Raw genomic sequence first — 27,500 nt, forward strand, 5'->3', positions numbered from 1 at the left:
ATTTTAATACACAATCTAAACCCTGCGGAACAGTCCACAGCAGGTTAATTTGAATCATATGATGTGTCACTGCCCTCAGCTGACATGAGCTCTATTCCATGTGTGAAACCATAATAAATCCATTCCCAACGCGAGGAAAATTCCCCGTGAGAAGGTGAACTAATCCAGGCCTCACACTGGCACGCTAGCCCTCCATAATTGAAAGCAGGGCCACCTGTTCCCAGCACAGTTAGCCTATAGAAAAAAATTAGCATTAGATCAGATACTTCTTATATTGAAAAATCAATCATACTTCTTGCAAATTCAAATTCAGCTGTGAAGTGTTTGGTATGACATCATATAGAAATGTAGGAATGTGCCCACTTGATCCCATTTTAAAAGTTTTGTTAACCATAGGATTCCTTAACTTTGAAATGCAATTTTTTTTAAATTTAATGAGAGCTGACACGTGAGAAGAACTGGAAACGGTGCAGATTTTTCTAATTAACTCAGGGTTATTTGCAAAAACATTTGAGCTCTCTGGTATTTTTTTCATTGTTCTTTCAGGAATTTTTGAGCCACTGTCATTGTAGCCATGAAATGACATTTAAATGACAACAAAGAACAAAAATGCCACATTGGGAAAACATTCCCAAGTCATTTATGTTTTATTATAAATTAATGCTTAGCATGCCACATTCATCATATAATTTAAATAACATGGTTATATCAAACACAAGACAATGAATGCAATTTCACCTTTTAGTGTAGTATATATGGTGTCTATATTTGAAATGCATGGCCATTGGTCTTTTTCTCCTAATAGAATCACTTCTTTAGTCTCACCCTGTTTAACTCATTCATTAATTTACCTGTCTAGTTTTCAGTGTTTCTGATTTCATTCTGGCTTCTGATTGGTTTCATCTCTGGTTTTATTTGATTTTGATTTTAAAAATCTGTTGACTTGAACTGGTTATAATCCTGTTTTGAATACAGTTTTCTCCTTATATTGTGTGGATTAATGTAACTATTTTATAGGTTACAATGATTTTCATTTCTACTTTAAAATAATTCCTAAACATCCTTAAATAATTGCATTTCCACAAACCTCTCTGATTTGAATGAAAATTTGTACTTAAATGCTATAAAATAGTAAAAGAGTTCTTAGGTACAGTAACACACCATTTGAATAGGTTTGTTTATATGAATATAAAATAGAAATTTTAAGTTGTTTACCCCCAAATAGATGTATTTTTTAAGTGTTTTTGCCTTTCTTGGTTAACCCTGCTTTTATGTTATTACTGAATTTATTACTCAGTGGGGATTAATTCAGACATATCTGAAGGTAACTGATTCAGGAGGATTAAGATACCTGGAAAAGATTAATCAAATAGTGTCTTGATTTTTCTGGAGTAGAAAATGAGGAATAAATAATATGATTTTTTAATCTTTAAAATTATTTTCAATTGCAAATTTCAAATGGATTTTTGGTTACCTATTTCAAGCTTTATTGAAGTATAATTGACAAATAAAACTTATAAACATTTAAGGTGTACAATGTGGTGTTTTGATAAATGTGTCGTTGAGAAATGATTACCATATTCAAGCTAATTAACATATTTATCACCTCACATAGTTACAACTTTTTATTTGTGGTGAGAACCCGTAAGATCTCCTCTTTTACCAAGTTGTAAGTATATAATACAGTAGTATTTATTAATTTTAGTCATAATGCTGTAGATTAGATCTACAGAGCTTATACATCCTGCAAAACTGAAACTTTGTACCCATTCACCAACCTCTCCATATTGTCCCTTCCCCCAGACCCTGGCAACAAACATTCTAATGTCTCCTTTTATAAGTTTGACGTTTTTAGATTCCACATATAAGTGAAATCATGCAGTTTTTGTCTATTTCTGTTTGGTTTATTTCATTTAGCATAATGTCTTCAAGTTCATCCATGTTGTCTCAAATGGTAGGATTTCAATCTTTTTAAGGAGTGAATGCTATTCTATTGTGAATATCTACCACATTTTCATCCTCTGTTCATCCATTGATGAATACTTAGGTTGATTCTACATCTTGACTATTATGAATTGTGCTGCAGTAAACATAGGAGTGCAAATATATCTCTTCAGCACACTGGTTTCATTTCCTTTGGATCTATACCCATTAGTGGGATTACTGGATCATATGGTAGTTATATTTTTAATTGATTGAGGAATCTCCATATTGTTTTCCATAATGGCTGTACCAATCTATATTCCCACCAACAATGTGCAAGGATTTCCTTTTCTCCACATCCTTGCCAATACTTGTTATGTTTTGTCTTTTTTATAATAGCCGTTCTAGCAGGAATGATGTGGTCTTTCATGGTTTTGATTTGTATTTCTCTGATGGTTAGTTATATTGAGCACTTTTTCATATACCTGTTGGCCATTTGTATGTCCTCTTTTGAGAAATGTCTATTTAGGTCTTTTTCCTATTTTTAAAATTTGGTTCTTTGTCTTCTTGCTATTGTGGTGTTTGAATTTCTCATAAATTTTAGACATTAACCTCTTATATAGTTTACAAATATTTTCTCCCATTCTGTAGGTTATCTCTTCATACTATTTGTTGTTTTCTTTGCTAGGCAGAAGCTTTTTAGCTTGTTGTAATCCTATTTTTGCTTTTGTTGCTGGTGCTTTTCAGATAATATCCAGAAAATCACTGTCCAGACCAATATCATAGAGCTTTTCCCCTATGTTTTCTTCTAGTAGTTTCATAGTTTTTGGTCTTATTACATTTAAGTCTTCAATCTATTTTGAAGCTCTTGGGTTTGTTTGTGTTTTTTGATTTTTGAGTTACAGAGTCTCACTCTGTTACCTAGGCTGAAGTGCAATGGTGTGACCATGGCTCACTGCATCCTCTAACTCCTAGTGTCAAGGGATCCTCCTGCCTCAGCCCCCCAAGTTTAGTTGACTTTTGTACATAGTGAGAAATAAGGATCTACTTTCATTCTTCTGCATGGGCTAGCTAGCTTTCCCAATAGCATTTATTGAAGAGACCATCCTTTCTCCATTTTGTGTTCTTGACGCCTTTGTTGAAAACTAATTAGCTAATACATGGATTTCTTTCTGGGTTCTCTATTCTGTTCCATTGGTTTGTATGCCTATTTTTATGCCAGTAATATACTGTTTTGGTTATAGTTTTATAGTATATTTTTTGAAGTCAGACAGTGTGATGCTTCTAGCTTTGTTCCTTTTGCTCAGGATTGCTTTGGCTATTCAGGGTCTTCTATGGTTCCACATAAATATCAGGATTGCTCTTTCTATTTCTGTGAAGAATGTTTTTGATATTTTGATAGGAGTTTCATTGAATCTGTAGATCGATAGCATGGGCACATCAATGGCATGGGTGGGATGGACATTTTAATAATATTAATTCTTCCAGTTCATGAACACAGGATATCTTTCCATTGATCACCGTTTTATAGTTTTCAGTGTACAGATTTTTCACATCCTTTGTTAAATGTATTCCTAAGTATTTAATAATTTTTTTAGCTATTATGAAATGAAATTGTTTTCTTAGTTTCTTCTTCAGATAGCTCTCCGTTATTGTATAGAAATGCTATAGGTTTTTGTATGTTGATTTTTAATCACGCAAATTCACTGAATTCTAACAGTTTTTAGAATGTATTAATTCTAACAGTTTTCTGGTCAAGTTTTTAAGGTTTTCTATATATAAGAAAACCTTAAATGTGATAAGGTTATCTGTGGAGACAATTTAAATTCACCTTTTCCTATTTGGATTCCTTTTATTTCTTTCTCTTACCTAATTGCTTTGTCTAGGACTTCCAATACTATGTGGAATAAGAGTGGTGAGAATGGCCATTCTTGTAGGGTTCTAGATTTTAGAGAAAAAGCTTTCAACTTTTCCCTGTTCAAGATGATGTGACCTGTGAATTTGTCACATATGGCCTTTATTGTGTTGTGGTATGTTCCTTCTATACCTAATTTTCTGAGAGTTCTTATCACGAAGGGATTTTGAATTTTGTCAAATGCTTTTTCTGCATCTGTTGAAATGATCATATGGTTTTTGTCCTTCATTCTGTTAATGTGATGTATCACATTTATTGATCTGCATATGTTGATCATCCCTGTGATGATACCCACTTGATCACAAGTAGATTTTTAATGTATTTTAAATTCGGTCTACTACTATTTTGTTGAGGGTTTTTACATCTATGTTCATCCTGGATATTGGCCTGAAGTTTTCTTTTTTTAGCATGTCTTTGTCTGGTTTTCATATCAGGGTAATACTGGCCTATAGAATAGATTTGGAAATATTTCCCTCTCTTCAGTTTTTTGGAAGAGTTGGAGAAGAATTGGTGGTATTTGACATTTAAGTATTGAGTAGAATTCAGTGGTGAAGCCATTGGACCCTGGGGGTTTTTTCGATGGGAGATTTTTTATTACTGATTCTATCTCCATACTCATTATTGGTTTGTTCAGATTTTCTGTTTCTTCATTATCTATTCTTGGTACATTGTATGTGTCCTGGAATTTATCCATTAGGTTATTCAATTTGTTGGCATATAATTGTTCGTGTTATTCCCTAAGGATTCTTTATATCAGTTGTAATGTCTCCTTTTTCATCTCTGATTTTATTTATTTGAGTCTTCTCTTTTTTGTTCTTAGTCTAGCTAAAGGTTTGCCTGTTTTTTCGAAAGACCGGTTCTTTGTTTCTCTGATCTTTTCTATTATTTTTGTAGTCTCTATTTCATTTATTTCTGCTCTGATCTTTATTTTATTTCCCTCCTTCTACCAATTTGGGGCTTTGTTTGTTCTTGTTTTTCTAGTTCCTTGTGTTGTAAAGTTAGATTGTTTATTTTAGCTCTTTCTTCATTTTTACTGTGGGTATTTACTGCTGGAAAATTCCCCTCTTAGAACTGCTTTTGCTGTATCCTTTAGGTTTAGGTATATGGTGTTTCCATTTCGTTTGTCTCAAGAAATTTTTAAATTTTTCTTTTAATTTCTTCATTGATTCATTGATCATTCAGGAGCATGTTATTTAATTTCCATAAACTTGTGAATTTTCTGAAATTCTTCCTGTTATTGATTGCTAATTTTATAACATTGTTGTCAGAAAAGATACTTAATATGATTGCAGTCTTCTTAAATTTGTTAAGACTTGTGATCTGTCTTGGAGGATGTTCCATGTGCAATTAAGCAGAAAGTGAATTCTGCAGCTTTGGATGGAACATTCTGTATATGTTTGTCAGGTTCAAATGTTCTAGAGTGTAAGTCTGATGTTTCCTGTTTAATTTTCTGTCTGGATGATCTACCCATTGCTGAAAGTAAAGTGTTAAAGTCCTCCACTATTATTAAATTGCAGTCTATCTCTCCCTTTAGATCTAGTAATATTTGCTTTATATATTTAGATGCTGCAGTGTTAGGTACCTATATACTACAATGTTATGCCATTTTGCTGAACTAACCCCTTTGTCATTATATAAGGACTTGCATTATCTCTTTTTACAGTTTTTCACTTAAAATCTGATATAAGTATAGCTACTTTTACTCTTTTTGGGTTTCCATTTGCATGGAATATCTTTATTCATTCCTTCACTTTTAACCTATGTGTGTTCTTATAAGTGAATTGAGTCTCTTGTAAGCAGCATATAGTTGGGTGTGTTTTTATACTCTATTAATTTGCTCTTTCTTTTCATTGGTGAATGTAACCCATTTACATTCAAGGTAGTTATTGAAAGGTAAGGACTAAGTACTGCCATTTTGTCAATTATCTTCTGGTTGGCTTATGGACTCTTTGTTTCTTCCTCTCGCTGTCTTTCTTTGTAGTTAAGTAAGTTGTCCCTATTGGTATGTTTTGATTTCTTGCTTTTTAATTTTTTGTGTATCTGCATGGTTACCATGAGGCATATCAAAAAAAATCTTATAACAAGTTATTTTAAGCTAATAACAATTTATCTTTGATCATGTACACAAAAAACCTCTACCCTTATACTCCACTACCTCCCTCCACATTTTGAATGTTATTTAAAAATTTACATATTTGTATATTGTATATTCCTTAACAAATTAGTGTCATTAAAATTTTTATCTTTGAAACTTTACACTAAAGGTATAATTTACACACCACCATTACAATATTAGAATAGTCTGCATTTGATGGTATACATTTACCAGTGAGTTTTAGACTTTCAGATGTTGTTGCGTTATTATTATCCTTTCCTTTCAGCTTGAAAAACTCTCCTTAGCATTTCTTGTAATGCAGGTCTGGTGGTGATTAACTCCCTCGGCTTTTGTTTGTCCAGGAAAGTTTTTATCTCTCTTTCATTAAACGGCAGATTTGCTGGGTACAGTATTCTTGGTTTGCAGGTTAGTTAATTAGTTTGTTTTCCAGCTCTTTAAATATATCATCCCACTCTCCTCTGGCCTGTAAGATTTCTTCTCTGTTGAGAAGTGTGCTGCTCAGTGTATTAGAATATCCTTATATATTCTGTGCTTCTTTCTTCTTGCTGCTTTCAGGATCCTGTCTTTGTCTTTGATCTTTGCTAGTTTGATTACAATATGTCTTTGGGTAATCTTATTTGGATTGAATCTGATTGAAGACCTTTGAGCTTCTTATACCTGAATATTTATATATTTATCCAGGGTTGGAAAGGGTTCTGCTGTTCTTTATTTACATATGCTTTCTACCCCTTTATCTATCTCTATTCTCTCTTGAATACCAGTGACCAAGATTTTACCCTTTTGATGCTGTCCCATGAATCCTATAAGCTTTCTTCATTCCTTTACTGTGAATTTTTTGCCTGTATATTTTCAAATAATCTGTCTTTGAGTTCATAGATTGTTTCTTCTGCTTGATCAATTCTGCTGTTGATATTCTCTTTTGTGTCTTTCATTTAGCTCATTGTATTTTTCAGCTGTGGGATTTCTGGGATTTTTTTTAAATTATTCTTTCAATCTCTTAAATTTCTCATTCTGGTCATTTATTGTTTTTCTTATGTTGTTGAATTGTTAATCTATTTTCTTGAGGCTTATTGAGTTTCCTTAAAGCAATTATTTTGAATTATTTGTCAAGCAGTTCATATATCTCTGTTTTTCGGGGGTCGGTCACTAGCACTCTATTTTGTTTGGTGATGTCATGTTTCTAGTTTTTTTTTTTTATTCTTGTGGTCATGCATCAATGTCTGAATATTGAAGAAGTAGGTTCTTATTCCAGTCTTTGCAGTCTGGCTTTGTCTGGGAATGCCCTTCAACAGTAAGCCTGTCTAGAACTTTTTGGTCATGTTGTCTGGCATTGTCCCTAAGTCCATAATTGCCACATCCATCAAAGCTCTAGAGGGCAGCCTACACCCAGGCCTGCCACACCAGCCCAACACCAGGATGGAATCCCATGGCCACCAAGGTTGGCACAGTGCTGGGGCATACTCAAAGCCCATGGCCATTCAGGTTTGTCTGACCAAAGGCCTTGTAGACAGCTGGTAGTGATTCTCAAGTCTATTTCATAGAGGCTATGAGATCCTGCCTAGCACTGGGACAGGTCAAGAGGCTCAGTACATGGGTACTGACCTAAATAAGGGGCTACAAGAGTCTGCCTGATGCTAGATTTTACTATGGTAGGCCCAGTGGTGGAGACCAAGACAAAGTCCTACATTCACTTCCTTCTAGTTCCCCCAAGCAGACAGTGTCTCTCTGAATTTGCTACTTGGGGATAGGGGAGAGTTGACACAGAGAATGTCCTTCCTACTCTCTTAAGTACATCTTTTCATATTATTATGATATAACCAGGTACTGTGATCTCTCACCTCATTTCTTTAGCTCTTGTGAAGGTATTTTCTTGTGTGGATAGTTGTTCAAAGTGATGTTGCTATGAGGGGATGATCGCTGAAGAGTCCTATCCCACCATCTTGCTCCACCCTCATAATATGATTTTTAAATGCAAGAAGATTCAAAGCAAAATAAAATACTTTAAGAAGCTAATTTTGGGCTGGGTGTGGTGGCTCACACCTGTAATCCCAGCACTTTGGGAGGCTGCCGTGGGTGGATCACCTGAGGTCAGGAGTTCAAGACCAGCCTGGCCAATATGGCAAAACCCCATCTCTACTAAAAATACAAAATTAGCTGGACGTGATGGTGCATGCCTGTAATCCCAGCTGCTTGGGAGGCTAAGGCAGGAGAATCACTTGAACCCAGGAGGCAGAAATTGCAATGAGCCAAGATCGTGCCATTGCACTTCAGCCTGGGCAACAAGAACGAAACTCCATCTCAAAAAAGAAAAAAAGCAGCAGCTAATTTTAATAATTTATTTCTGTTCATCTTGCCCAAAATATCATTTTTAAATCATATTTAATCCTCTGCCCCTTCTCTCTTGCCAGAAATTGGGCTAAGGCCTATACCTTAATCATGAGAGTCCTGCCTCTATCTTAATTCAATTTTACAGCCATGCTAGCAGGCTATCTTCTACATTTAAGAAATGTAAACTAGTTAATGAAACTGTAAGGACCTTGACTTTTACATTTCTTGAATTTTATGGGTTCCAATTTCCAGTGTCAGCACTATGTTATCATAGCTTGTTTTCTCTGTGATTTATCAAAATGAAACAGTAAACTTGATGTCAGAATGTCAACTAGGGAATGGACCAAGAATTTTAAAATAGGGAAAAGCCTTTCATTATTTCAACTTTTGTTTTTCAACTATAACTTTTATTTTAGGAAGAAATGAGAAAAATTACCTGGCTGAAAATGGTGCCCTCAAGGGATTACACCTCTGAACTACTTGGCTAAGTAATAGAACTCAAAGAGTCACAGAGACTGGCTGTGCAGGTGGCAAGGAGGTAGGGAGCCAGTACTAGGTCTCACGCAGAGAAGTCAGTAGAGTAGCAGTCATTTAGATTTTCTTTATTTCTTCATGTAGCCTAATTCTGTTAGAATTATTTCTTCTACAGAAAAGAATGAGAGTAATTGGGAAATATCTTCCTAGGAACATGGAGTAAGCCAAGTTAGAGGAGATAAAGAACATTGTCTGGCTTATCCTAACTCTAACTTTCCAACTTTCTGCCTGCAGTTCTTTTTTTCCTAACTCTCCAGCCCCATGCCTTTCCATTGACACAGTCTTGAGCCTTCCTTTCTTATCCCTGTACAATAGTCTCTTTTATGCCAACAACTCCCAAATGCAGCTCTTTTGACTTAATATCTAACTCTAAGACTATTTCTACATATGAGTATTAGGTATACTTTGTTGTTTAAACATGTTCACAGTAAATTAAGCCATTTTCTCTCTTCTCTCTCCTTGCTCACTTCTTCCTTTAGCATAGTCTTCAAACTTTTTTTTACAACTGCTGATGATAGGAAAAATTTTCTGGTTATGTCCTCTCACAATTTACTACCATCTTCAGGCCATTCTTATTTTTATTTCAAGTACTTCTACTTTTTTCTTTGAAATAGTCCTCAATTATGCCTGCTACTTCTCTGGTATAGGCTTAATCCTTGATTACTTCCTCATTCTGTTTCCTGGTAGCACTAACTTCAGATTCTCTTATTTACTCAGTAATGCTGTCTTCTATGCCCTTACTAGATTTGACTCCCCTGCCAAATTTATTTGGATCTTAACTACCCCCTTTCCTCAGTTGATCCGGTCAAAACTCTCCTCAGCCGCCAACCCTCTGTGCACCTGTCCGCTGTATTTCTTACATATAAATTGCTTATTTGGCTTAATCTGATTCTGTTTTTTTTTTAAGCAAAACTGTTTTGCAAGAAGTTTTGTATTGCTCTATCAGGAGGCATATAATATCCAAAGGTCTCTCTTTTTGTGATGCTAGCACCCATTGGTGCTCAATGCCCAAATTTATTAGAGGTTGTAAATAGTAATATTCTAATTCTAGCATTCCTTTTCCATATATTAGCTGGCATACTTCTTTGAAGAGAAACATTCCCCAACCTACTATTTGAGTATTCGGTAGTATTGCTCATTCAAAAAGGCAGCATAAATGCTTAATTCTTTCCCTTTATTTATCCCTTTTCAAAAATGTGTTCATTCTCTAGCATATTCCAATGGTAGCCAGTTAGTTGATGTTGTTTGATATTACTTTGAGCTCATTATTTTTAATAATTCCCAAGTTGTCTCACCATTGGCAGTGAGAATCTCTATAAACTGACTTCTGTATGTTTTAAACCTTGTTGTTTTCTTAATCTGGAATTCTTACACCCTTTTTCTTTGCCCACTCTAATTCTGAGCTGCCATTAGGTTAGCCTAAGTCTTGTTTTCTTCTGGAATAGTTTCCTTTTCATTTCCATTCATGCTGATCTCTGCTTTTTTCATAAGCAGATTGGTAATACCATTTTCACTAAATTTACCTCAAAACAACATTTGGCTGTTTCTAAAAATCATATGTGTCATCAAGGATGAGTATATGCCATCACTGAAATAGTAAAACAAACAAAGGAAGACATAGGCACCAAAAAAGATACAAAATTGTTGGAGTAGTAGAATATAGTTATCCCTTATGGTTATTACTAAGAGGGAGGGAAACTTATTTTGATGAGTTTAGTTCAGTACATTTACTTTAGAAATCGGTGCAATTACCCTATAATTAGAACTTTTGTGTTGTGATTTGGGGAGGATAATGAAATTTAGAAAGTCAATGCTTGATCATAAAAATACGTTTCTGAGTAATTTTGCTGGTAGCGATGATGTCCAGATCCCAATGATAAGTATCATGAACTGCTGCTGACTTATTCAGGTCAAGAACCTTTCATTTCACGTCTCTGAGCTTCCTCACAGCACATAAGACAGCATATAGCCTGTTCCACTTTGTATACCATCATTAATTAAAGCACACATGTCTGCCATCACTGAGGTCTTTACACTTCACACCTTCAATGAAAGCACATTGATCTCATTGTCCTGGGCAGCTTTCCAGGTTTTTTAGCTCTTCTACCTGTGAATACTCTGTCTCCCTTGTCCGCTGTCATCATGAATACGTTTACTTGAACACTATAACAAAAACCTGAATTTCAATTGCTGAATAAGAGAAAAAAATACTGTGACCTAGTAATAATTTTTTACCAGAGTTATTATAATACATAAGGTCAACCTTGATTATGGGTTTGTTAGTTCTGTGTTTTGCATTTACTAAGATGGTGAATAAAAACATCATTTCTGTGTCTGTACATAGCCAACCGTGTATGCACTGAATGTTTTCTTGTAAGTCTTGCTTGTCTGAAAATTTTTTTATCTTTTGCAAATAAAATTCCAAAGGAAGAAACACTTAACAAAGAAGTTTTCTTTCATAAATGTTATGATTTGAGTATAACAAGCCATATTGAATTCATTGGGTTTTTGGTAATAGATTTCATAATACATCATAAATGTAAGTAATATGATGACTAATGGGTCAAGTAAAGTTGGAACATTTTAAATGAGAAAAGAGCTGGAACAGTTCTCAGGAAACTTTTCCAGCTGATGTTTGGTCCCCCACAAGGTGTGCATTAACATTAACTTATGGGAATCACCTCTGGGGCTTGAATTCCCTCTCTGATTTCATTATTACAATATGATAATTTTCCTTTCACTATTAAGTCATCTTCTAAGATGATAGGAGCATAAAATAAGTATAATTTGTTTGCATTTGTCTAATCTTTTAACTCAATAGTCATTCCATCATTCTGTTTCCTGGTAGCTGTTCAGAAAGTTTCTAAGGGTAATTAGGATCTAATAATTGGCAGGCATGGGTTTACTTAAAGATACAGAATATGTTCTGAAAATGGTGAAAACCATAGATCTGGCAGAGAAATAGATGACTCAGCTGGGAGATTCTCTATTACTGCATATTCCTAAAATTAAAACTTTGAAAATAATCCATTTATTGAAGTTCAATGAGGATTATAACACAATTCTAAACTCTTAAACATAAGTATCCGATAATAATTGGAGTAAAATTTATAGTAACAGTCTGTGCCTGGTTCCCTATCCAGTTATATTTCCAGTTCCTGTAAAACATTATTCTTTATAGCTCCCACTGTGTCTCTGTTGAATAAAACTGTTCTAGTCCATTTCTTTAATGTTGTATCTTAATGATCAGATTAATATTTTCATCAATTTTTTAAAAGTATCAAAAAACAGAATGTGGATTGCTCAATTTTTACTTTTATTTTTTAAGTTAAAAAATACCAGACACTATTTTTGCGTATTTTTTCTATTTGTAAAAATAATCTTCCCGTCATTATTAGACTGAAAATATTTGCAATGAAGACTAATTTTCTACCAAAAAACTGGCTAGATCAAGGATGTGAAAGTTCAGAGAAACATGTTGATGTACTTTATACAACAATAAACGGTGCTGTTTCACTTGTGATGGTTCTCATTCTGGTGCGTGCCTCCTGTCTTTTGGTGGACCTGGTACTTTTGAAAGGAATACCTAGTATTACAATATAGCCTAATTTCAACTCTGCTTTTTTGATTCTTGGCCTATCATCTTTTCCAACTTGCCCAAATGGGACTGGGCACTCTGTTCACACATTGCACAGAATGTATTTTGCAAGAAATGTGGCTCAGCGCTGTCTCTGTGTGGTTCAGTCCCTCCAGGGTGAGGGACTTTGTGGCCTACTAATGTATGTCTTGTACAGAGGTTGCACTGATGCCCTGTATGGAAACAAATATACAAAAAACATTTGAAAAGTGAATTACTTAAATGTCTTAAATAACAATTTTTTTCTTGTTAAACCTTAACAGAATCATGTGAGTCTAGGTGTTTGAGTCTGCAGTGAGCTAGGATAGTGCCACCGCACTCCAGCCTAGGCAACAGACCAAGACCTGTCTTGAAAAATAAATAAATAAGTTAACATAGCAACTGTTTGGGAATACATATAGCTCTGCTAGATTTTCAAACATTCTAAAAACTTTCATCAACTGCTGCTCAGTGACTGAGAGGTTGCATTTGTAATCCTAAATTACTAAATTTAAGGTAATCAAAAGAATGAAGTTTTGATACATAAATAACACTTTTGACATAACCTTATAGGAAAGATAGATCAAGTGATCAAATGTCCAAATAAGTAACTCTCCCCTACCAGTCCACTGGTCTGAGAAAGGGTCATCCAGAAACCAATACCACAAAAAGTTAACATTAAAAATTCACTGTTCAAATTCACAAAACAAAATAAATCTATAAAAGATTTAAATAATTAAACTTTTCAAATGATGATTTTTAAATCATCCTGCAGCATTTTTATGCTGCTGAAGTTATTAAAGTTTAAAATCACACTGAGACTTTTGGGACAAACTATGAGAGACAGAGATCCAAGATTGCTTCAGATTTTTCCTAAAATATTTAGTGCTGTCCAAGCATGATGGCTCACACTTTAATCCCAGCAGTTTGGGAGGCCAAGACGGGCGGATTGCTGGAGACCAGGAGTTTGAGACCAACCTAACCAACATGGCAAAACCCCATTCTACTAAAGATACAAAAAATTAGCCAGACATGGTGGTGCATGCATGTAATCCCAGCTTCTGGGATTTAAAAATTAGGCTATCTAAAAATTAGATTATTTTCTCATTGCTGAGTTATAATTTTTTTTATATTTTTTATACAAGTCTTTTGTCAGATAAGTAATTTGCAGATATTTTCTCCCAATACATAGCTTCTCTTTTCATTCTCTTAACACTACCCTTTACAGAGGAAAAGTTTTTAATTTGATGAAGTCCAACTTATAAATTTTTAAAATATGCATTTTTGGTATCATGTATAAGAGACTTAGTACAGAGTCTCTCTGTACTGAGCTGCCTGGAGCTGGGGCTAGGGAAGGTAACACCAGCATTGTGGTGGCCACTGTGCTAAGTCATACCTGAAGCCAGCACAGCACTGGGCCTCACCCAAGGCTCATGATAACCCCTGCCTGGCTATCCGCTTGTGTTCACTCAAGGTCCTAGGGCTCTATAACCTGCCAGGCTTGTGTCCCTCCCTATAGGACACTGAAATTTCTCCGGTCCCAGGTACGTCCAGAGATGCTGTCCAGGAGACAGGGCCTGGAGTCAGAAGCCTTAGGAATCTACTTGATGCTCCATTCTACTGAGAATGAGCTGGCACCCAAGCCACAACTCTAGGACTTGAAGATTTTCTCCTATGTTTTCTTCTTTGGAGACTTTCTAATTTTACATTTTATATTTAAATCCAGGATTCATTTTGAGTTAATTTTTATATACAGTATGAAGTTGAGTTTAAGGTACTTTTTTTGTGTGTACAGATGTTCAACACCATCTGTAAACTACCTTTCTCCATTGAACTGTCTTTGCACCTATTTTAAAAATCAACTAATAATTCTTTGGACCCTATTTCTGGACTCTGTTCTGTTCCACTGAGGTACATATATATTCCTTCTCCAAAACTGTACTGTCTTGATCTTAATAGCTGATAGTAAGTCTTAAAATCAGGTAGTTTGAGTCCTCCAGTGTTGTTATTCTTTCTCAAAAATTTTTTGGTTATTCTTGTTCCTTTGCTTTACTATGTAAATTTTAGAATCATCTTTTCTATATTTAAATATTTCTGGGATTATTATTGGAATTCTGTGAAATCTACAGATCTGGGAGAAACTGATATATTTACTATATTGTCTGCCTTTGAATTCATGAATATGGTATGTGTATGGTATGTCTATGTTGGTCTTTTAAAATTTATTATCAGCATTTTGTAGTTTTCAGCATACAGATCCTATGACCATTTGATTAGATTTATACCTGTGTTCCTTGTATTTGGATACATTATAAATACTATCTTTTATTTTAAGGCTTTTTTGTTTTCCACCTGCATATTGTTAGTTTATAGAAACTCAATTGATTTTTGTGTGATGATCTTGTATTCTAAAACTTTGCCAAACTCACTTATTAATTCTGGGAGCTTTTCTGTAGATTCTTATTGGGTTTTCTACATGGATAATTATGTCATCTGCAAATGGGCATTGTTTTCTTTGTTATTTATGCCCTTTTTTCTTGCCTTGTTGCACTGTCTATGATTTCCAATACTATGTTGAGTATGAGTAATAAGAATGGACATCCTTGCCTTGTTTCTATTCTTAGGGGGAAAGCATTCATTTCTTCGTAATTATGATGTTAGCTGTAGGCTTTTCATATATAGCCTTCATCAGGTTAAGTTTCCCTCTACCGATAGTTTGCCTAGAGTTATTATAAATGGATATTGAATTTTTCAAAAATGTTTTCTGCATCAGTTGATACTATCTTTGTTGTTGTTGTAAACTGTTAATATTTTTACATTGACTGATCAAGGCTTATAGTCCTAGGACAACCCCTATTTTAGTTGTGGTACATTATTAGTTCTATATGCTGATGGATTTGATTTGCTACATTTTTTGAGGATTTTTATGTCTCTTCTTGAGGAATATCCATGTATATTGTTTTTTATACTTTCTCCATCTACTTTTGGTATCAGTAATGATGGTCTCATAAAATGAATTAAGAAGTATTCTCTCCTATTCTATTTCCTGGAGGACAGGGGAATGAAGAAAAGAAAGAAGGAAAACAATAGATTTCCCTAGTCCCTCTGAGCATTAAGAGACTCCTTCACACTCCTTGAAGCCAGAAATAGAGGGCTTCTCCTTGTACTCTCTCTGTCTCCACATGGTATCCACTTCTGGGCTTTGGGCTGCCATTAGTCTAGGATAAGGGGGTAGGGGAGGAAAAATTAGAAACTCATCACCATTTTGGTAGTATTTTGAATTCTAGTCTTCTTCCTCAGTCTACCTGTTACCATATACTTTTCAGAATTCCCAAATAGCTGCCCTGTGTAGGTTTTATAGCTGGTTTATTGCCAGATTTTGTAACTGCATTCAGTGGAAGAGACAGGTTCCATCATTCCTAGAACTCTGAAATAATTTTTAAAAAGAAGGAGTAGGCAACTAACATCATTAGATGTTTGTTTGTTTTTTGGGTTTTTTGTTTGTTTGTTTTTTGTTTTGAGACAGAGTCTCACTCTGTCGCCCAGGCTGGAGTGCAGTGGCATGATCTCGGCTTACTGCAACCTTCACCTCCCAGGTTCAAGCAATTCTCTGCCTCAGCCTCCCAGGTAGCTGGGATTATAGGCACCTGCTACCACACCTGGCTAATTTTTTGTATTTTTAGTAGAGATGGGGTTTCACCATCTTGGCCAGGCTGGTCTTGAACTCCTGACCTTGTGATCCACCCGCCTCGGCCTCCCAAAGTGCTAGGATTACAGGCATGAGCCACCGCGCCTGGCCCCATTAGATGTTTTTAAAATATATTAGATATTTTTCCTTTCGGGGAAGCGATAAACAAAACTTCAATAAATATACCTAGGTCTTGAAACTTCATTTTAATTGCTTTTGAAACTGGAAATGCCATGTGGGCAAATGTGCATATGGAATTTGTGTTAGTTTTCTATTGATGCATAACAAATTACAACAAATGTAGCAACACAAATTTATCATCTCACAATTCTATGGTTAGAAGTCTAGGTGAGTTCAGCTGGTTCTCTGTTCAGGGTCTCACAAAGCCAAAATCAGACTGTCAGTTGGCCTGGGTTCTAATCTGGAGGCTCCTGGAAAGAATCTACTTTCAAACTTATTCCAATTATTCACATAATCTACTTCCTTGTGGCTTTAATACTGAGGTCTCCAGTTCCTTATTAGCTGTTGTCCAAGGGTTGCCTTAAGCCCTAGGGAACACCCATTCATTCTCATTCTCTCCTCTGATTGTGTATTTTCAAACTCACTAATTCTTTCTTCAGCTTGAGAATTCTGCTGTTAAGAGACTCTGATGCATTCTTCAGTATGTCAGTTGCATTTTTCAACTCCAGAATTTTTGCATATTTTAAATTATTTCAATCTCTTTGTTACATTTATCTGATAGGATTCTGAATTCCTTCTCTGCGTTGTTTTGAATTTTGCTGAGTTTCCTCAAAACAACTATTTTGAATTCTCTGTCTGAAAGAAAGGTCACATATCTCTGTCTCTCCAGGATTGGTCTCTGGTACCTTAGTTTGTTTGGTGAGGTCATGTTTTCCTGGATGGTTTTCATGCTTGTGGATGTTCATCAGTGTCTGGGCATTGGATAGTTAGGTATTTATTATAGTTTTCATGGTCTGGGATTGTTGTACCTGGCTTTCTTAGGAAGGCTTTCCAGGTATATGAAGAGACTTGGGTTTTGTTATCTAAGTTTTTGGTCACTGCAGCCGTATCTGCATTAGGGGGCACCCGAAGCCCAATAACGCTGTGGCTCTTGCAGACTCACAGTGGTGCCACCTTGGTGGTCTTGGATAAGATCCAGAATAATTCTTTGGATTACCAGGCAGAGACTCTTGTTTTCTTCCCTTACTTTCTCCCAAACAAACAGAGTCTGTCTGTACTGAGCTGCCTGGAGCTGGGGCTAGGGAAGGTAACACAAGCACTGTGGCCACCACAATGCTGGTGGCCACTGTGCTGAGTCATACCTGAAGCCAGCACAGCACTGGGCCTCACCCAAGGCTCATGATAACCCCTGCCTGGCTATCTGCTTGTGTTCACTCAAGGTCCTAGGGCTCTATGACCTGCCAGGCTTGTGTCCTTCCCTACAGGGCAGTGAAACTTCTCTGGTCCCAGGTACATCCAGAGATGCTGTCCAGGAGCCAGGGCCTGGAGTCAGAAGCCTTAGGAATCTACTTGGTGCTCCATTCTACTGAGAATGAGCTGGCACCAAGCCACACACACAAAAAAGTCCTTCCCACTCTTCCCTCCACTTTCCACAAGCAGTGGAATCTCTCCCCATGGCCACCACCATCCCAGGCCTGCAGCGAGTGCTACGTGGCTACCACAGATGTTCCCACAAGGCCCAAGGGCTCTTCAGTCAACTTGTGGTGAATGCTGCCAGGCCTGAGACTCTCCTCAAGGCAGTGAGCTCCTCTTTGGCCCAGGGCAGCCCAGAAATGAAATGCCATCCAAGAACCAAGGCCTAGAATTGGGAATCCCAAGAACCCACTTGGTGCTCTTTCCCACTGTGGGCTAGCTGGTACCTAAGCTGCAAGACAAACTACCCTTTACTTTTCTGTCTCCTTTTCCCAAGCAGGAATCCCTCCCTATAGCCATCACAGCTGGGAATATGCTGGGTCACAGCTCAAACCAGCATATCTTTGAGTGTCTCACCCAGGGCCCATGGTGAATATTGCCTGGTTGCTGCTGCTAATTATTTAAGGCCTGATGGCTCTTCAGTCAGCAGGTGATGAATCCTGCGAGGACTGGGTCCTTCTCTTCAAGGCATGGTTCCCTTCTGGCCCAAGGTGTGTCTACAAATGTCATTTGGGAGCTAGGGACTGGAATGGAGGCCTCAGGACTCTGCCTGGTGCCTTATCCTGCTGTGGCTGAGCTGGTATACAAGCTGCAAGACAAAGTCCCCTTTACTCTCCCTCTCCTCTCCCAGAGCTGTGAGCTGTGCTGCCTGGATTGGAGGAGGGGTGGCACAAGCACTCCCTTAGCTGCCCCATCTGGTGTCTGACTAGATTGCATGCCCCTCGAGTTCACTGGCTCCTAGCCTAGCACAGAACCAGGACTTACCCCAGAATTGCAGTTCTTGTGGCCTAGACTGCCTTTCAGGTTTATTTAGGACCCCAGAGCACTTTAGCCTGCAGTGGCAAGGCTTGCCAGAACTCAGGTTCTGCCCACAGGATGGTTCTCCTGTGGCTAGGGATGGTCTAAATACTCCCTCTGTGGGTACCAGCTGAGCTCTGCCTGGTATTGATTTTCACTGTAACAGGGCAGCATGAGTTCCAATGCCAAGTCCCACAATCACTATGCTCTCCCGCCCACAAATGCACAGATTCTCTCTCAGTGCTACACAGCCATCCTTGGGGGGATGGAAGAGGGTTGGCATCCGCAGTTCAGGACTGTCTTTCCTACCCTCTTCAGTACCTCTTTCAGTGATACAAAGTTAAAAACAGGTACTGTGATTGCTTACCTGATTTTTGGTTCTTATTAAGTTCCTTTTTTTTTTTTATGGATAATTGTTCATTTTGGTGTTGCTGTGAGCAGGATAATTGGTGGAGGCTTCTATTCAGCTGTCTTGCTCTGCCTCCCTCTTGGCCTAGCCTTGTGAATCAACTTCTTGGAGAAAATGCTGAAGCAGTATCCCAATGATTAGACTGGCAAAGAAAGGGTACATTAGATAAAGGGAACAATATGAACAAGGCCTAGTGATATAACAGCATGGGTTGGGGGAAGTGGGCTCTGCAAACTCAGATATTATAAGGAAAGGCAAGAACTCTTTCTTGCTTGCTTGTTTGCTTTTTTTTTTTTTTTTTTTTTTTTTTTTTATCTGAGGAGCTTGGTCTTTTGTTTCTTAGGTAAGGAGGAGCCAATAAAGAGTTTGAAACAGGAGTGAGCCACTCAGGATTGCATTTAAAACAAATTATTTGGAAATTACTCTGTGGAGACTAGATTAAATCTAAAGACAATTGGTCTAGACAGGGGAACCATTTAGGAGGCTTTATAATAACTGAACGATATCAAAAACATGGTGGAGGAAAATAGGGACTGGATGGAATGCTGGAGAGAAGGGGATTGGAATCAAGCAATGTTTTGGAACTAAAATTGACAGAACTTAATCAGCTTTTGGCTTGGGACCAGATAAAGAGGGAATGAAATGAGGAGTCAAAAAGTCAGATTTCTGACTAAAGCCACTTGGTGGATTATAGAACCATTAACTAAGACAGGGAATACAGCATGTCTGAGAGGAATTAATGGATTGTTTGGATAAATTAATTTGATGAGCCTATGAGAGTTCAGGAGAAAATGGCGACAGACTTGCATTCATTCATATTTTCTTCATTACATCATTAAACACTGTGGGGCCATAGGCTTTTGGCCCCCTAAGGGTTATCTGAAAATCACTGACATGTGGCAGATTGATTAATAGAAAAGCCATACAAATGTATGTAATGTATATACATGGGAGCCTTCAGCGTGAACATCCAGCATCCCAACAAGATACAGAAGTTTATATACCATCTCGAGGTCACAGAAAGAATGAGGCTTGGATCCTGGTAAAACAGGTTATGGGAAGGGATAGAACAGGAATTCTGTTGAGGGGCAATAAATGATTACTAGGGAGAATGATTGGATCAGAGAACAGAGAATAACTTGTAAATAGTTATCTTTGTAACTTAAATGACCTTGGGACAGTCACTATCTTGAGAAAGGGACTGTTCAGGTGTGGTTACATTTTTGGTCTTCTTCCCTATAAAGGATAATGAGATAATAAAGAGGGGAACAAGAACAATTGTTCTCCCTGGTGGGGCAGTTTCATCTTTATATAGATAGCAGAAATGTCTCTTCTAGTACTTGTTAATCTGTAAGAGTTTTTAATTTAAAATACTCATCACACCTGGGAACCATATTTTGAAATGAAACATTTTTACTTCCTTCAGCATTCAATTAGTACTTCCTGTAGATCAAACGGTAGTTTAGGTATTTAGAATATTAAAATATAGGACAGTCCAGGAGCTCACAGTTCACTGAACTATGACAGATACCTAAGCAGGTAACTACAAAAATAATATCAATAGGTGCCTGGTAATGGCAAAATGCACAGGATATTCTGAAAGTAATGATGAGAGGCACCTCACTCATCAACAAGGGTCAAGAAGGGTGTGCTGGCAAAAGTGGTCCAAGGTCGGAGTCTCAAAAATAAAGTTAGCACTTGGCACAGTGGTGCACACCTGTAGTCCCAGCTACTTAGGAGGCTGAGGCAGGAGGATCACTTGAGCCTGGGAGTTTGAGGCCAACCTGGGCAACATAATGGGATCCAATCTATTGAAAAAAGAGAAAGACAAGTTAAGCAAGCAGCCAGAGTTATAAACGATTTTTTTTTCTGTGTCCCTGGGACCACCATGGTGCCTGAGATATGAGGGTAGTAGTTAGCAGCTTCAGTATTTACCTCTCTATGGATGCTTTGCCAGTCTGCAGCCAGGGAAAATGGATCCCTTAGGTTCAGCAGTTGGTTTGTGTGGATATTTGGACAACCTCCTGAGTAGGTTACTAAATTGTTTCTACAGAATGAGTACTTCTGACCCTTCTTTAAGTTTTCATTTTATACACCCAAGAAAAAGACAGTTTCAGGATCGAACATCTGAGTCTTCTTTCTACTTTAGCTTTGTTTTGTTTTTGTTCTAACGATCATCTGTTAAAATTGCACTTTTTTGTTGTTGTTAAAGGTATTATTTTCTGTGAGGCCATAGAATTTGGAAGCCCACATACAGGGATGCAGAGGCAAATGTGTGCGTCATTTTAGCCATCCAATTTATCTAAAATATTTTTCCCACCAGCCTCTTCCAGTACCCCAAATTCTACAAGTCAAAAATAAAAATAATGCCTTTCAACAAATGTTGCTGACATAACTAGATATCCACATATAAAAGAATGAAGTTGAACCCCTACCTCATACAGTATACACACAACACTAATTCAGGAAAGATCATAGACTTAAATTTAAGAGATAAAACTGTAAAACTCTTAAAAGAAGACATAGGTGTAAATCTTTGTGACTTTGGGTTAAACAATGGTTTCTTGGTATGACACCAAAAGCACAAGCAAAATAACAAACATATTGGACTTTGCAAAAATTAAACTGTTTTGTGCTGCAAAAAAGTGAAGATAATCCACAGAATGGGAGAAAATATTTGCAAATCGTTATCTCTGATATGATATTTGCAAAGTATATATCTGATATTTGCAAATCATGTATCTATATATCAAATATAATAATCTTATATTTTATATCCAAAATATAAAAAGAACTCCTACAATTCAATAATAAAAGGACAAATAACCGAATTTAAAAATGAGCAAAGGGTTTGAATAGATATTTCTCTAAGAATATATACAGTCAATAAGCACATGAAAAAATGCTGAACATCAGCCAGGCGCAGTGGCTCATGCCTGTAATCCCAGCACTTTGGGAGGCCGAGGCCGGCGGATCATGAGGTCAGGAGATCGAGACCATCCTGGCTAACACGGTGAAACCCCATCTCTACTAAAAATACAAAAACTTAGCCGGGTGTGGTGGTGGGCACCTGTAGTCCCAGCTACTTGGGAGGCTGAGGCAGGAGAATGGCGTGAACCCGGGAGGCGGAGCTTGCAGTGAGCCGAGATTGCGCCACTGCACTCCAGCCTGGGCAACAGAGCAAGACTCCGTCTCAAAAAAAAAAAAATGCTGAACATCATTAGTAATTAGGGAAATATAAATCAAAATCACAATGGGATACTCCTTCACACTCACTAGGATAACTGCAGTCAAATATGTCTTAGCAGTTCCACTGCTACATACATAGTTCAGAAAATTAAAAAGCAAATTTGCACACACATATAGCAGCATTATTCATCATCGCCAAAAACTGGAAACAACCCAAATGTTTATTAACTGATCATGGATAAGCAGAATGTGGTATATGCTTATGTTGTAGTACTATTCGGCCACAAAATGAAATGAAGTATTGATACATGTTTCAACATGGATGAACCTTGGAAGCATTATGCTATGTGAAGGAAACCGGATACAAAAATCATATATTATATGATTCCATTTCTATGAAATGTCCTGAATAGGCAAATCTGTAGAGACAGAAAGGAAATTAGTGGTTTCTTGGGGCTGGAGGGGAGCATGAGTGACGAGTGACTGCTAAGTAGTATGGGATATGGTGTGTGTGTGTGTGTGTGTGTGTGTGTGTTGATTATAATGTTCTGGGATTAGACAGTGGTGATGGTTGCACAACCTTGTGTATACTAAAAACAATAAATTGTATGCTATTGAAAGGTAATTTTTGTGGCATGTGAGTTATATGTCAATAAGGTGTTTTAAAAAATAATTCCGTCCAGGCGCGGTGGCTCACGCTTGTAATCCCAGCACTTTGTAAGGCCGAGGCGGGCGGATCACGAGGTCAGGAGATCGAGACCATGGTGAAACCCCGTCTCTACTAAAAATACAAAAAATTAGCCGGGCGTGGTGGCGGGCGCCTGTAGTCCCAGCTACTCAGAGAGGCTGAGGCAGGAGAATGGCGTGAACCCAGGAGGTGGAGCTTGCAGTGAGCCGAGATTGCGCCACTGCACTCCAGCCTGGGTGACAGAGCAAGACTCCGTCTCACAAAAAAAAAAAAAAAAAAAAAAATCCTTTACATGAAGATGTTTTTCCTGTTTAAAAACATGGGGAGAAAAGAACATTTTAGTATTGTGTACGGGTGACTCAAGTGTCTGACCCTTTCCAATGCACATCTAGCTGTAAACAAGACTCAGAGTTTTGCTAGGCCTGATAAGAAAATACAGTGTCCCCACATGAAGGAAGGAACACTTACAAGGGATGGGACCCTGAGAGAGCCTGGGTAGTCAGGAGCGAACCCAAAGATGCTGACATCTGAGGAAGGTGAGAAGGGGCCCTGCTCATGAAGATGTAGAATATTAAGTATGAGTGAATGCTATAATCAATCATGAAGCCTTGATGAGAACTTCTGGGTAGTCCACCCAGAAGTCCAACTTCTGCTTGTCTCACCTGTGCCAACATCCTGGGGTTGAGGAGTGGAGCAAATGTTCCATTTGGCTGTTGCACTCTGGTCCACCCCGTGTACCCTTCCTTCAGAGGCGATCACCGCGGCTGTTAGGCCTTGAGGCTGAAGTGCCCACGCACGGTGGGGAGAGCTCCATGGACCTCTGCCGCAGTGGATTTTATGGTTGTGGGACCTCGGTGCCTTCCTGTGCACAGCTGGCACTCTTCACGCCCTGTCTCTGATGACTTGGTAGTAGAGAAGTCCCTCAAGTCCTTCAAGGACAAGAACAAGAAGCTTGAGGAAGGCGGCCCGGTGTACACTGCCACCCCGCAGAGGTGGTGGTGAATAAGTCGCTCGGGCAGAAGGAGCTGGATGAGCTGAAGCGCTACTGCCTTGGCTTCCGCCTGCTGTGGATCCACGCCAAGATCGTGGTGCTCATGCTGTGGCACATCCTTGACAGCCACACCCTGACCAGGCAGGAGCACAGGCAGTTTCTCCGGATCTGCGCTGACCTCCTCCGCTTGGTACCGTTCCTTGTGTTCGTGGTTGTCCAGTTCATGGAATTACTGCCGCCCGTGACCATGAAGCTCTTCCCCAACATGCCAGCATCTGCATTTGAGACCCAGTCCATCAAGGAGGAGAGCCTGAAGAAGGAGCTTCGGGTCAACCTGGAGCTGGCAGAGTTCCTCCAGGACACCATCGAGGAGAGGACCTTGAAGAACAAAGCAGCCAAGGGCAGTGCCCCCAGACTTCTCTGTTTTTCCAAAGATCCGGGGGATGAGGGAGAGACCCACCAATGAGGAAATCATGCGTTTTTCCAAATTATTTGAGAATGAGCTGACCCTGGACAACCTGTCACGGCCACAGCCAGTGGCACTGTGCAAGCTGCTGGAGCTGCAGTCCATCGGCATCAACAACTTGTGCACTTCCAGATCACCACGTGGCTGCGCTCCATAAAGGCCAATGATAAGCTGATTGCTGAGGAGGGGTGGAGAACCTGAACGTCAAGGAGCTGCAGCCGGCGTGTGGGGAGTGAGGCATGCGGGCCCTCCGCATCAGCTGAAGCAGTGTCTGGACCTGCACCTGCATCAGGAGATTCCCATATCGCTACTCATCCTGTCCCAGACGATGTACCTCCCAGAAACTCTCGCCAGCTGACCAGCTGAAGTCCATACTGCAGACCCTCCCAGAGATTGTGGCAAAGGAAGAGCAGGTGAAAGTGGCTGAGGCGGAGGGCGAGCAAGTGGACAAGGCAAAGCTGGAGATCACGCTGCAGGAGGAGGCAGCCATCCAGCAGGAGCACCGCAAGGAGCTGCAGAAGTGCTCGGAGGTGGAGAAGGATGTCGCGCCCGAAGGTGTGGAAGCCACCCCTTGAAGGCCAGGGGCCTAACCTCAGCCAGAAGTGCCTGATGACCCTGAAGGACACTGCCCCCTGCTAGAGAGCTTTAAGGAGGAGGAGATAACTAAGGAGGAAATCGACATCCTCCGCGATGCCTGCTCTCAGCTGAAGGAGCAGAAGTCGCTCACCAAAGAGAAGGAGGAACTGGAGCTGCTGAAGGAGGACATGCAGGACTACAGCGAGAACTGGCAAGAGATCAAGAAGGAACTCTCAAAGACTGGTAGGTGAAGAAAAATATGTGAAAGAATCTAAAGCCAGCAAGAGACTAACAAAGAGGGTGCAGCAGATGATCAGGCAGATCGAGGGCTTGATCTCACACCTGGAGATGGACCAGGGCCTGCAAGCTGGGCCCAGCCTAGGGCACACCCATGGGGGAGAACGTCATCAGTGTCACTGAGCTCATCAGCACCGTGAAGCAAGTCAGGCACATTCCAAAAAGCAAGCTCACCAGCGTGGCCGCAGCACTGGATGAAGACAAGAATGGCAAGGTCAACATCAATGACCTCGTCAACGTGATTGAGTTGGTGGACAAAGATGTTCATGCCTCCACCAGCCAGGTGGCCGAGATTGTAGCGACCTTGGAGAAAGAAGAGAAGATAGAGGAGAAGACCGAGAAGGAGGCCGCAGAGGTGAAGAGCTAGAGCTGCTGGCCTAGGCACCCGTCCTCCTGCTGCCCCACTGCCCTGGCGAGGACTGTGAGAGCACTTGCTTTGAGGTGATTCTCAGTGGCTCATCTAATACATCAGCTGGAATGAATCAGAGACTTCCATAATCAAGTAAATTTTAATTTTCATCATTCCATGGATATTCGCTCAGTCTGGAATCCCAGAACCCCTCCACAGAATTGTGTTGGATCCACACTGTGGTGTGGTGCTGCTGCTGCAGCCGCCTGAGTCCAGAGGCCACCGGGCCAGGCTAGGGCAGAAAGGTGCCCCCCTGTGTGTGCCCTCCCGTCTCGGCTGCCTTGCCCCCAGGCAAGAGAATGAGGACCACGCGGACTCTGCCCACACAGAGCTGTCAGCTGCACCCACCCTCAGAGGTTCATAAGACACAGCCCAGCCTCCTCAGGGCTGAAGATGCCTCTGTTCATCTGTGAACCTTGATTTCTAGATATCAGTGTCAATAGATCTCTCTTCCTGCACACACAGAAAAATAATATTACATATGATTTATAGCTTAATAATAATATGCCTAATAACTTCGCTAGTCCTAGCTTCTTTTGGGATTATGTCTTCTGTTATATCCTCAGGCTCTCATGAAATGAGCACTTGTTAGGGTCAGTTAAGCTTAAACATTTGTTGAATGCATGCATATGTAAGACACATTGTGCTAAGCACTGGGTTTTAAAGATGTGTGACATGTTCTGTCTTAATGATGCTTATAGTCTTATGTCTTATTAATAATAGAAATAGAAAGAGTGATTTTAGGTGAAATAAGAAGGTTAAAAACAATACAGCTAGTTTTCATGTCAAGTAAGTAAGAGACAAATAAGGACAACATCTGGTATATGGTACATATAATGGACTACAGATTTAAAGAAATCTCAGTCTACCAATGTTACATTGGGCAAGGTATTTGAACTTTTATCAATGCAGAGTGTAGGGAAAGGTACAGGGACTCTTCTGGTTTGCAACAGGTCATAAGGGGGAAACAGACATTTTCTGCATAAACAATTAGAGAATGGTAGGGAAGTCTACTTCAGCCAGATGCTTGGATAAATATTTATTAGTAATACCATTATTTGTGTCAAACATGGTTCTGGGTAGTAAGGAAAGTCCTTTTTTTTTTAAGAAAGGCCAGTTTCATATAGGTAACAAACTGGAAAACCTGCTTCATTTTGCCTTGGAGTGTAAGGGGCAGAGTGGAAATTGACAGCCTTGATATCCTTGTGTGGCCCTCGATGTATCAGGGCCACACGTCACAAAGATTGGTCAGGAATGTAGGCATGTAAGTAGTCCAGGGAGAGTGCTCCTTCAAGTAACAACATGGAAAGAATCGTTAAGTGATAAGAGATATATCATGTTCAGGCATCCTAATGAGTCCATAATATGGATCTTGGGACACTTTTAAATAGGAGCTTATCAGAGAAGTAAAGGCTTATATTCAATAAGAAGGCTTCAATAATTGTTTTCTCTTTTTTACTTCTATAGCGGATGTCAATTTGGATATATCAAAGCCTTTAAAAGCAAACCTGAGTTTCACCAAACTGGATCAGATAAACCTTTTTTTAAAGAAGATAAAAAATGCACACAGTTCAGCACATAGTGAAGAGACTTCAGCCATGTCCAACAACATGGTGAATAAGGATGATCTTCCAGTCTCCAAATATTACCGTGGAAAGTTGTCTAAACCCAAAGTTCGTGGTGATGGAGTGCAAAAGATTTCAGCTCAAGAAAACATATGGAGAGCTGTTTCCTGCTTTCAAAAAATTTCTGTTCAAACTACTCAGATTGTGATCTCCATGGAAACTGTACCCCATACCAGCAAACCATGCCTGTTAGCATCTCTCTCAAACCTCAGTGGAAGCCTTAGTGTCAAGGTAGCACAAAAAGTACCTGGTAAGTCACAGAAAAGGGGAGGGGGGAGA

The 27,500-nt window shown here is 38.9% G+C and overlaps 1 protein-coding gene and 1 pseudogene across 1 annotated transcript in view; both read left to right on the top strand.

Annotated features, from left to right (window-relative positions):
- The window catches only part of VPS13B (vacuolar protein sorting 13 homolog B), a 915,321-nt gene that overhangs the window by 694,178 nt on the left and 193,643 nt on the right, over positions 1 to 27,500 (top strand). Inside the window, exon 36 of the mRNA XM_032760928.2 lies at positions 27,064 to 27,471. Within this exon, the coding sequence (XP_032616819.1) occupies positions 27,064 to 27,471 (408 nt within the window). The remainder of the gene's footprint in view (positions 1 to 27,063; positions 27,472 to 27,500) is intronic.
- LOC116813749 (mitochondrial proton/calcium exchanger protein-like) lies at positions 20,589 to 25,554 on the top strand (annotated as a pseudogene).

This window comes from Hylobates moloch, unplaced genomic scaffold (genome assembly GCF_009828535.3).
Source record: "Hylobates moloch isolate HMO894 unplaced genomic scaffold, HMol_V3 SCAFFOLD_9, whole genome shotgun sequence".
Lineage (NCBI taxonomy): Eukaryota > Metazoa > Chordata > Mammalia > Primates > Hylobatidae > Hylobates > Hylobates moloch.